General features: G+C 37.4%; 1 protein-coding gene across 1 annotated transcript; it reads left to right on the top strand.

Annotated features, from left to right (window-relative positions):
- Positions 1-1,351: 1,351 nt before the first annotated feature.
- On the top strand, positions 1,352-11,523 carry cbr1 (carbonyl reductase 1). The gene is made up of 7 exons (XM_008429016.3): positions 1,352-1,495; positions 2,053-2,181; positions 6,135-6,304; positions 6,535-6,642; positions 7,685-7,893; positions 10,729-10,782; positions 10,884-11,523. Exons 2-7 carry the CDS (start codon positions 2,069-2,071, stop codon positions 11,055-11,057), a joined length of 828 nt encoding a protein of 275 aa, XP_008427238.1. The 5' UTR covers positions 1,352-1,495; positions 2,053-2,068; the 3' UTR covers positions 11,058-11,523.
- The last annotated feature ends 617 nt before the right edge of the window (positions 11,524-12,140 follow it).

The raw sequence follows: 12,140 nt of genomic DNA, 5'->3' as shown, positions 1-12,140 counted from the left end.
AAAGCTGCCAGCTATCCACCAATGACGCTGCAATCCACGTTTGAATAGTAACAGGGAAACAAGCTCGGTTCTATTAGACCACAATTAGCCTAATGCATATTCTGTGTGTGTTTTTTTTGGTCGTGTAGTGAATGTATCCAGCATCGTCAGTTCTAGCACTTTGAGCCAGTGATGTCCAGAACTCCAGCAGCGTTTCCATAGCAACGACCATCTTGGAGCGGTACTCCACTCCACTCAGCGTTATGTGTTTAGCAGACACAATGACGTATCAGCACATTTAATCGATCATAACACGCTTTTTTTGTTACTGGAAACCATATTCAAACATCTATCAAAGTTACATTTATAAACAATTGTATTATTTAAGTATGTTTTTAATACATAGTTCAGCATATTTAAATATGCTATAACAGTAGAATAAGAATGGAATATTCAGATATTGATGTATGATGAGCATATTACAAAGCCCACAGCCGTTAATTTATTTAATAATTTATTTAGTAAGATCAATACATATTTATATAACTATCCAAACACAAATAAATAATGATTAATACTGAATAATATATATTGGATACATGTATGGATGTATATACATCTATACATATATCGATATATATCTATGTTTTCCAGCCGACGAGTTCTAGCTTCAGAGTGATTCCGCACTTGAGATTGAGTCCGAAATTCGATCCGAGATTCATCCGTGCTGTGCAGTGAATCCGTCTCTCTTTATAGATATCTCCCACTTCTTCCTCATATCGTGTCTTTATAAAACCATAAAAACAAAAACGGAAGATTTGGGATGTATCTTACTTTTGACAGAGTGAGAGAATTACATATAAATAATAGTCTTTACCACCTGTGTAAACTTTGCTGGTGAATGTTATAACACGTAATATAGGTTTTATAATGTATGTTACATTGTTTCATTTGTAATATAGGCTCTTGTGTCAGATAATCTAAGTCAATGTTAGAGAATAATTAATTTTTAGATTTACATAATCTCAGTTAGCCTTCATAGCGGGGCTGAACCCCATATCACACCAAGCACTGTAGCTAATATTAACTGGTATGTCGCCGGTGGACATAATAAATACAGTAAAGTAATATTCCAGTCACAGAATATACACAATAATATGTCCATCGTACTTGTGAAATGTTGTCTGTGGAGCCCTCACATCAATAGTCCATCGATCAGAACAACAATATCCCTCAGTGCTGAGGCATCTTTTGCTGTTTTGATTGAGAAAAGTAGGAGGGTATACCGCTCCAAGATGGCCGCCGTATTTCTTGCGCCGGAGCAGCCAATGCGGGGTCTACTCTTATATTATGTCTATGATGTCCAGGAAGACACCTCCTTCCAGACATAATGTATTTCCTGTTTATTACTTCCGCTTCCTGTGGAGCTTTATCTGACTCTGGACGCTTTCTCGTTCCAATCTGCTATTTTTACTGCTCCGTGCAGCTTGTCCTCCAACTTCTTCTCCAAGCAGAAGTAAGGCGCCTTCAATAAACTGCATTCGTTATTGAGAACATTTTTTTTAAATGTCTATGCATTGTTTGCTTTAGGTAAAGTTGCCTCATGCTTACATGTAAAAGTGAAAGTCACTATTATACAAGTAACAGACGCAGAGTCTTCAGGTTTACTCCTCTCACCCTCTCAATAGTCTGTAGTCAAGTTTAAAGTGAAATGTGATTATGACCTAATTTGAGCTTCTTTTAAAAGCTCGTATTTTGTACTGCTTTGGGTATATTGAGTAATTTTCACGGGGTAATGCCGCCAATTGCTGTCAGGTTGTATTGTGGAATCTGTATTTGGAGATGTATAGCGATGGAGGACAAAAATAACAACAGCAATAACAATAATAACAATAATAATTAATAAATAACCCTTTTCCCTAAGTGGGCTCCGTACTGTTTACAATCGACTCACAATCTTTGATCTTATGAGCAACGTGAGACTTGTTCCTTTCATCAAAATGTCAGCACCTCCTCCTTGGAGGTGTGTGTTTGTTAATGTGTAGCTTGTTCATTGTTGGATTTTGTGCGCAGATCTCTCACCACAGTCATGTCAACCAAGGTCGCCATTGTCACTGGAAGTAACAAAGGCATTGGGTTTGCCATCGTCAGATCGCTCTGCAAGCAGTTCCAAGGGGATGTTTACCTCACTTCCAGAGATGTGTAGGTAGCTCACCTGGCAACACCTGAACTAGAATAAACTGTTTCTCTTACAGTTTATTTTCATTTCACCTCTTTGAATTCTGTTGCTTTTTTCACCCTAATTGTTCACAATCATAAATTAGTAAGGAGACTGACATGTTAGAGGTTTAGTGTTGTTTTTTTTTTTTGGGCGAGTGTTGAATCCTCCCGTCAGATTTCACCAGGTGAAACCAAAGAGTAAGCACTGAGGAAAAACAAACGAAAGAATCTAAGTGACGGACTAATTTAGTTTTAATTACTCCTTATACATTTTATGATAACTGAGTTTTAGTTTCATAGATTTTTTTAATTTATTGTTTGTATTAATAATGTTTTTATATTCATTGACAAAATGTGGGTAGTTAAGTCATTTAAACCTTGTTTGTGTAAATTTGTTTGTTTTTAGCAGGACAAATTGAGCATTGACCAGGGACAACAGAGGAAAAACAGCCTTTTGTCTAATTCTGGCACCTTTACAGAAATGTCAGTTAATGTGCGTTATTCCTACTGAATTAAATTAATTAGGGCTGCGCCCTGTGATGCAACCTGTCCAGGGTGACCCACCTGTTGCCCAAAATGTAGGGACAAGGACAGACGGATGGATGGATGATTAGGGCTGCACCGATTGCAGTTTTGGCCGATACAACTTTTTTTCCCTTTTTTTTCTCTGAAAATTCACTACATTTCATTTAGCAACAAAGTCACTAAGTTGGCAGTTGGGTGACTATCGTTAACCGATGACATGGTAGACTGGAGGACCACGGCTAATTCTCTGACCTTTGCAGAGGTAGATAAGATCAGTTTTCTCATATAAATATTGGCTGATCTCCCAAAAATCGATTATTGGACGATACTTGCATATCTACCTCTGCAAAGTTCTAAAAATTAATCACTGTCTTTTTATTTGCTCTGCTCTGAGAGAGGTTAGACCAGTGTTGTAGTACTCGAGATCGGTCTTGGTCTCGAGACCATTTTTTGATGGTCTCGTATCGGACTCCACTGCATTTGGTCTCGGTTTTGTCTCGGGCGCTGAGGACTCTGCATTTTATTTCAAGACCAGTCAAGACCTCAACTGTGAAAATATCACTAAGCGTACAACATACTGTCCAGTTTATTTGTTAACAACGTTGTTTTCAGTGGATGCAAAACGCACCGATTAAAATCCAAGCTATAACGTGTTTCTGTTACTCCCCCTCCTCTTCCCTACTTTTCACTCGCACACGGCGCTCCAAGACATGCGCAGTGGTTTCCTCTGAGCAGCAGAAGATGTCTGTCTAGTAGTCGGTAATAGAATAGCGCTGCATAAATCATAAGAAATCCGATGGCGACAGCTAACTCAGCAGCGCTTCGCTTTCACAGACGGTGGGGACAACGTCTAACTTTTATCGTCACTTAGAAAAGTATCTCAAAAAAAGGTAAGCTCCGTTGACGTGATGCTAGCATTTGTGATGGAAAAAAAGTTGTCACTCACTGCACTTAATTATTGTGAGGAGGTGTTGACTGACTTGTCGCATATATGGGACAACGTTGTGTCCAAAAGTCTGCAATATAGTGATGTGACATTCAGGAAAATCACTGATTCTTCCGAAGGGCTCTTTACTTAGAAAATAGGACTGGAGTGTCACTGAGAGCCGTTCTTTGTTCTTGTAATGCTTTGGGTACACTGCAGTAGCTATCATTATTTTATTTAATCATGTACATTGATATTTTTTTTAATTAACAAATAAATAAAACACAAGAACGAAAGAGCACACAGAGCATGCACATTGCTCTATGATTGTTTTCGTTCAAAGTGCCAGCTGTAATGTGTGCCATGTTGTCAGACTACCTGGCTTCATGTAGCGGGAGAGGGTAACAGTCACGGTGCTTGAGTCACAGCCTTGTGCTTGGTTACTTCTTTGTTGCTCCTTGGTCAGTGTTCATAGTTGAGCGTTATTTACCGTCCGGGCATTGCCTCAATTGCTATGTTTAATTGTGCAGACAGTGATGGTTTCTGACATGTGCAATAAGGGCAAACACCCAGGGTGTTATCTTTTTAGGGATGGCACGAGACCACCGCGGATTGTAGCACAATGATGGAAGCACTTCATTTTAATATTGGTAAAATTTATAAAGTATTTAATATCTAGGTGTTTTTATGGGAATATGAATATTTTAGATCAATTTGAGAAGCAATTTTGATCATATTTCACATTTTATCATGTCATTTAGTGCAGGCTGGTCTTGACTCAGTCTCGACTTCCCTTGGTCTTGGTCTCGACTTGGTTCGGACCCTAAAAGTCTTGGTCTTGTCTTGGTCTCGGGTTAGGTGGTCTTGACCACAACACTGGGTTAGACTGACTGACAGACCCACCAGGTCATGTCTGCATATTTGCAGTTAACAATAGCCAACCCACTGTTACCAGGTCAGTGACTTTCTTGCTATATTTAGTTAAATTTCAAATCGCCAAACTTGGAATTGGCAGGTCAGGCTTCTTAAAGATCAGTAATCAGCGATGAGTCAGAAATCGACAATCGATGCATCCCTAACCCCTTGCATTAATTATCTGAAAATAGGTCAGGACCTCCCCAATCTTGGAAAAGTCTAGAATGGTCGTCCCCCTCCCCCCAAAAAAGAAAAATGAATGAAACCCTTGTATTTAAACAATGTCAATATAAAAAATGCAATAGAAAGAAAGACCGAAGTAAATCTGCCATTCATCTCAGAAAAAAAAAGAATTTTTAGGTGCCCCCCATCATTATTAGAACAATGGTTCAGTCCAAAGTGTAGGAGGAGAAACAGCTGCGCTGCTGAACGGCACAGGCTCCGTTAGAGCCGTTGAAGTGAGGAGCTAGTTGATGCTGTGGCTCTGAAGCACAAACAAAAAAAAAAACCTCCAGTAAGTAAATGCTTAAAGCAAAAGACATGCAACACGTTTTATTTACTTTCACTGCTCAATAGGAAGAAACACATTGACAATAAGCAGTTCGTTATTTCATTACTTTGACTGAATCATGGTAAACTGCCTTGTTATGCCTTAGAAATCAAAACTAGCAAAACTGCTACATTGCCTTCATAGACTTAGGTCCCTTTTCTGTCGAAGGTAGCTGACTCTTACTTTGATGAGAAGAGTTTGAAACGGGATGGAGCGGCTGAGCGTTACCACTAGCCGATAGCTCTGTATGGGAGCCGAAAGCTCCCATACAGAGCTATCGGGGAAAACCCCACATGCTGCAGTGATAAACTGGCCAAAATCCAACATGTTGAATATGCCTGTTTTAGATCAGAGCGGACCAACTGCACCCGATCAGTCATAACACACCACACACTACAGGATGATTGTTGGACGTTCTAAGATTGTTGTAAGGGGAAAATCGGGGCAATAAAATCATGTAGTGTGAACTGGGCTTAAGGGAGGAGTGAACTATTTGATCAGGTAGTCAGATATGCCTGTCTTCTTTATTTAAATCTAATGATATCGAATGGCAATGTAGTGTACAGATTTCATAATCTGTACTCTTTTGCTTGAATCTAGTTTTTATTTCCACTTTGGTTTTATGTTGTTTAGTTTTTATTCAAGTGCATTTTTTGTTAATGGAGACTGAGAGTCCATTTTATTTTTGTTTTTGGTTTATTTTGTTTACCAGTTCCAGTGTTTAGTGTTCTTTTGAAAATAAAGTGTATCTATTTTTGGCAGAATATTGCATGCCTTATTATGTCATTACCATTACATCAGTTTAAAATGGTCTTCAAACAATATTATCGTTTATCGCAATATTTTTTGAGAATTAATTGCCCAGGAAAATGTATTATTGTGACAGGCCTACTTGAAAAGTTTTGTATGTAAAACCCTTGTCACCAGGTGTAAGCTGAGATTGGTCTGTTTAGCAGCTAAACGTGTAGATAACCTGCATTTTCAATGTTTGACTGTAAAATGAATGGAAATGTTTTGCAGTGGTCGAGGTCAGGCGGCCGTAGAGTCTCTGGCCTCGGAGGGGCTGAAGCCCCTGTTTCACCAGCTGGACATCAATGACCTGAACAGCATTAAAACAGCTGCTGCTTTCTTCAAGCAGAAGTACGGAGGAGTGGACATCCTCATCAATAACGCCGGGATAGCTTTCAAAGGTAGCTTTGGAACAATGCAGATCAAATGTCTGTGATTTAAACTCACATGGAAACATATCTTTAGTTACTCCAAAGGTAAATAAATCACGTGGTGGAAACAACAAATGAATTTATATCCGTGTAATACACAACTGTAATTGATTTATTTTCTAATTGGGCTTATAATAATGGTCTGTTTTTGCCTTTTGAATTGATTCATACCTAACTCTAACATCATGTTGACTCTTTAGTGGCCGACACGGCTCCGTTTGGGACTCAGGCTGAGGTCACTTTGATGACCAACTTCTTCGCCACCAAAGACATGTTGACTCACTTCATGCCACTCATCAAAGCTGGAGGTACAGAGTCTGATAGGTATTTTTTTTTTACCTTCAATAAAAGAACCACAGACAACATATATGAATTTTATAACCAAGCTTTTGCAAAAGGAGAAGACTCGGCAAGCTGCTCCTCCAAGCCGCTCTCTGAGCGTTCTAAAGACTTTGGTTACAGCTTGTCTTTTATTTTCAAGCAAAAACAGGGAGGATGGGTAAGAAACAATTTATTACTGCACACAGGCAGTTTCTAAGGTAGGGAGTTTTCCGGTTGATAAGAAGGCACCTGTGGAAACATAATGTAAGGTCTGGGAAACACACAGTTAACTGTTTCACATGAAGACAAACAGGCAGATGGGACCTCCAGGTCAGTTTATACACACAGAAGAAAGAACACTTTAAACTGAAAATCACAATAATCTATAGACTGAATGTTGATTAACATTAGACTGAATATGAACTAAAGTAATAACAAAATGATACCAAAAAATCTCTAACAGAGTCAAATCTCATTCCATTTTGATACAGGTTTCTGATCACCCTGTCAATAATTTGGTGGGAAAAAAATCCAAAACATTTTTGGGAAACTGTTCATATTTGATTTTGAAGATGTTAGTCAAATTAACTCTTTAATCAGTACAAATTATTATAACTAAAATTGAAGAAAAATATTTAAATAAAAGGGGGGAAAATATATTTTTAGATTCTAAAAACATGTTCTCTTCTACTTGTGTCATCTAGTTTCAGCTGAGATTCCCTAAGTCATATCTATTTTACATTTAAATAGATTGTAGAGAAAATGGAGGCATGAAATATCTTTAAATTAAACAATACATTTAAAAAACCTAAATGTAACATAGCATATGTTACATATGCAAATGTGTTGACCCAAAAATAAGGGTCTATTTTTGGACCCTTATGGTAATATTAATATTGTTCTCCATGGTGTTTTCAGAAGCTTGCCATGATATTTTTGATGACGTATTTATTCATATCTATGTGAATATGGATATCTTACACTACGTTTATGCTGTGCATAGTTTTTGATGTCCTCTCTGTTTCTTAGGTCGTGTTGTGAATGTTTCCAGCTTTGTTGGCTCCCGCACCCTGAACCAGTGCAGTCCAGAACTCCAGCAGCGTTTCCGTAGCGACGACATCACCGAGGACGAGCTGGCAGTACTGATGCAGCGATTTGTTGACACGGCCAAAAAGGGTGAACACAAGCAAGATGGCTGGCCGGATACAGCCTACGGAGTGTCGAAAACTGGTCTGACGGTAGGATTTACAGAGCTGTGAAATGGTATTCATTTGTTACATATTTCATATTTAAATGATATTTAAATGTTACAGATCATGAAACAAATTTTAATTTCCAACTAATATGACCTGAATGGAACCAGTGTTGCTTCATAAAGGAGAACTGCGAGTTGACATTTTATTTGTACTTCATTTGTAGCTGCGGCATTATTAAAATATTTAACATAAAAGGCATTTTTCTGAATATTTTTATTTCTATGTAGAACAAAGTTGTTTATCATAAATTCTAGATTTTTATTTGCAAAATGTAGATCAACTGCTATGGGCTGCTTTGGGTTCAGATAAATCAAGAATTATTAAAAATGTTTAAAGATATTAATTTAACATTGAGGTTCCTTAAAATGTCAAATCTTCAACACACCAAAGTTGATTAGCAACAACATGAGAGAAGTTAGACTTTTTTACCACGTTATCAAAACCAGGCGACCATGATTGAGTTAAGTATGTTCTTCCGACAAGCTGGACCTCTGCCCATAGGGGACGCTGTTCCAAAAAGCTTCTCCCTCTGTTTTCACATTGCAATGGAAAAGACAAATTAGGCTAAGTTCACACGAAGGACAAATCAGATCCAAACACAACTTTTTATTGCAGTCTGAACAGCCCAAAATGTGATTTGTGTCACTTCCATATTGGTCCAAAATCGGATACATATCAGATAGTTTTCAAATTTCAGCAGTCAAAACAGTCACTTCACATTTTATCCGACTTTTACATCATTTAGTTGAGATGTCATAATTCTGCTCTAAAAGTCAATGTTCCTTCCTCCTTCTGCTTATAGTCTTGTGACAATACTGTCGACTCCAACTGCTCATTAACTTTAAAATTGATCCTTAGACGGCAGCATCTATTATCACTACCACAATCAATGTGCTGCTGCGTGACGTCAACGTTCTTCTTCTGAGCGTCAGGAGGTTTTGGGGGTGAAAAACGTACACAAAGAAGTCTGGTTGTGGTCACATTTAATTAGTAGTATGAACGACCACACACACACGCACACAAAAATTCAAATGTCAGCCAAAATTTGGAATTAAGCATCAAAAGCAGCTATGTGAACTTAACAGAAAGAATGTTTAAGAAAAAAATAACAATATATTTGTAAGGAAATAAAGGAGCTGGAAAGAAACAATATAGCATTATAGTCAAATTTGCTAAAAAGCCAAGAAATATTTGTTTATGGAGAATAAGAACATGGAGATAAATTACAATATTTGGATTAAAGTACAAATCTAAATTTCTCTGATTTATTGAGCTATTATGGAATTTTTTTTTTAATTTTGTTGCATTTAATGATACATTAATTGATTTGTTATGCTTTTTACTGGAGAAGTAAGTCATTTATTAAGCTAGTTACTTATTTCTGTATTTCTTCGTTGTTATGGCAGGTTTGGTGTTCCGTAGTCCTTAAGTGATGGAACACTTAAGCATCCACTTAAACCAGTCAATTACTGTCAACTGTTTCAGGTTCTTGGATCTTTTGCAAGCTATTCTTATTCTGCTTAGCAGCCCAGAACAGGAACGTTTAGTTTATATACTGTAGAAATAGAACAAACTTATAATCCAGAGAAACACATCTAGAGAAACTACCTATGACCTTAGATCAGAGTATCACTTCCACCTCTTCTTTGTCAATAAAGAGCTCGCTACTGCCGGTGTTTAGTCAGCTTTAATGCAAGTCTTCTTATAACTTTGTGCCACTGACACAACACCACCGTCGAACTAAAATACAACAAACATAAATGAGACGGTGTCACGAATACAATGACATAAAAAATGGTAATTACATATAAACATACCTCGCTGGCTGACCGTTTCGTCTGAGGTAAAAATGAACAAAAATAAGAATTCTTAAACTTAAACTACTTTAAACAACTTGCCAAAGTCATGCCTCCATGTCATGTGCTTCTTTCCTTTTTCTGGTGCCCCAGCGAACATTCTGGAATGCACTTCCTACTTAGATTTTCAAAATTAAAGTCACAATAACAAAAAATGTGCCTATTACAAAATAAAACATACAAACTAAAACTATGGCAGTAAAACAGAGGTTCCCAAACTGTGGAGCGCGCCCCCTAGAGGGGGCGCCGTGCCATTGCAGGGGGGGCGCGGAAAGCCGACTGGATGAAAAAAAAACAAAAAAAACAAACATGAACGCTGTTTGCGCTGGGTTTTTACCTTAGAATGGCCAACTCTCTGTTATTCCTATGTCAATTTGATACAGTAGGGGCTACATTTCCCATATCTGTGTCCTCTGTCACTTTTATCAACAGTTAAAACTGTTTGGAAAATTTTTGGAAACCGCTGGGGGGGCCCAGGAGAAAAAGTTTGGGAATCACTGCCTTCGATTAACATTTACCATCTGCTTTATAGAATCAAACATGGAGAACCAACACTTATTACTTTAGACTAATACTAAGCTTATTATTATTATCCATAGAAACTCATTCTAGCTTATAAATTATGGAGTACATATACTTAAAATAGGAGCATCTATTTCATGAATTAGAGCAAACTTAGAATCCAGAGAAACCCCTAGAAATCATGGATTACTTATTTTTATATATGGGGCTATACTTTTTTGTTTTTTCTTCTTTTGCTCTTTCCTTTGGTTTGTTGTTTTGTTGTATTTCCTTCTAATTCATGTAAAGCACTTGGAATTGCCTTGTTGCTGAAAATGTGCTATTTAAATAAAATTACCTCACTTTACTTTTCAGATTATTAGTAGGTTTGGAGTTCTGTTCATAAACAGTAAAGACCTAAATTCTCCGTCTGAGGCATTTCTGTTCTGTGTGCCTTCAGACGCTGTCCATGATCTTGGCTCGTCGTCTGTCTAAGGAGAGGCCAAATGACGGGGTATCTCACTTTGACTTTATTTTTTCATGATCATTTTAATTCTCTCTGTGTTTAGGAATGTCAAACTGCTAGCATAAATGTTGTGTTTTACCTCAACTCAGATTTTGCTCAATGCCTGCTGTCCTGGATGGGTGCGCACAGACATGGCTGGTCCAAAAGCCCCCAAGTCTCCAGACGAGGGCGCCGTCACGCCGGTGTACCTGGCTCTGCTTCCGGCAGGAACAGCTGAACCCCATGGGAGGTTCGTCTCTGAGAAGGAAGTTCAGCCGTGGTGAAAAACCTCCAGGCAGCTCATGTTTAAAACCCAAACACTAGTCTAATGAGACAGGTCAAACTTTCTTGCTATTTACATATTTTAGCAACGATACCATTCAGGAATCTAATAATGAACCAATGTCTTCTATATTAAATAATGCTCTTCTGTAGGTCATTTTTAAAGGTGATTTATTGCTTTAATAAGCAAACCAATGTGATGTTTTAGTGCCTGTTACTTCAAATGCCTTCAGTATTTGAATGTTTAAAGTGCTGACCAAGTTTATTTTTGCCTTTGATTATTATTTTTCACTTTTACTACATCGGAAAATTGTCAATTACCTTAATGTGATGAAGTTACCTGTTCTAAAATAAAAAGTGAAAATGTTTTTCTACAATAATTTTTTTTCCTAACTGCATTGATTTCTTAATAAATATTTTCAAACAGCTATTGATCAAAAATACTAATAAAGGGACTGACTAAACAACTATCGGTTTCTGAGTGTAGTTATTTTGTATTGGGCCATCAGATCCAACATGCTCTTGCACGTACAGCCAATCAGTATCAAGGAAGAGAAACGTTACTCTTACATTAGCTGCTTTGCAAACGCCAGCCAATAGAAAGCCAAGTTGCCCTGGTATTTACATATTTTCCTAAGCTGCATTTAAGAAAATATTAATTTATGTGAAATTTTATGAGTTTCAAACTTTACAAAAAAGAGAATCTGGATAGGATGGTTTTCCTGAAGTAATTTAGAGTTATGTTCCACTGAAAAATCTGCAAATGGGTGAATCCACAAATACTGAATACAAAAGTGTGTCTGTTGTATACTTTTGTGAGATCCTTGTGTTTCATGTAAATTTTGAAACACTGAAATAAATGATCTTGATGATTCTCTAATTTATTGACATGTACCTGTAATTACAAATTAGAAGAGATATGACATCTGAAATCCAATAATTTCACAAAAAGCTTGCCATAATTATTGAATAAATACACAAATGACCTGCCATACTCTTCCAATTAAGTCCTCGGCAACAGGTCGAAGGTTTTGTCAGCGTAGCTTTGGGACCACAGCGAGTATGATACGTTTGACTGACAGACT

This window comes from Poecilia reticulata, chromosome 15 (genome assembly GCF_904066995.2).
Source record: "Poecilia reticulata chromosome 15, P_reticulata-male-v2, whole genome shotgun sequence".
Taxonomy (NCBI): domain Eukaryota; kingdom Metazoa; phylum Chordata; class Actinopteri; order Cyprinodontiformes; family Poeciliidae; genus Poecilia; species Poecilia reticulata.
This window is presented reverse-complemented; position numbering and strand designations above follow the sequence as displayed.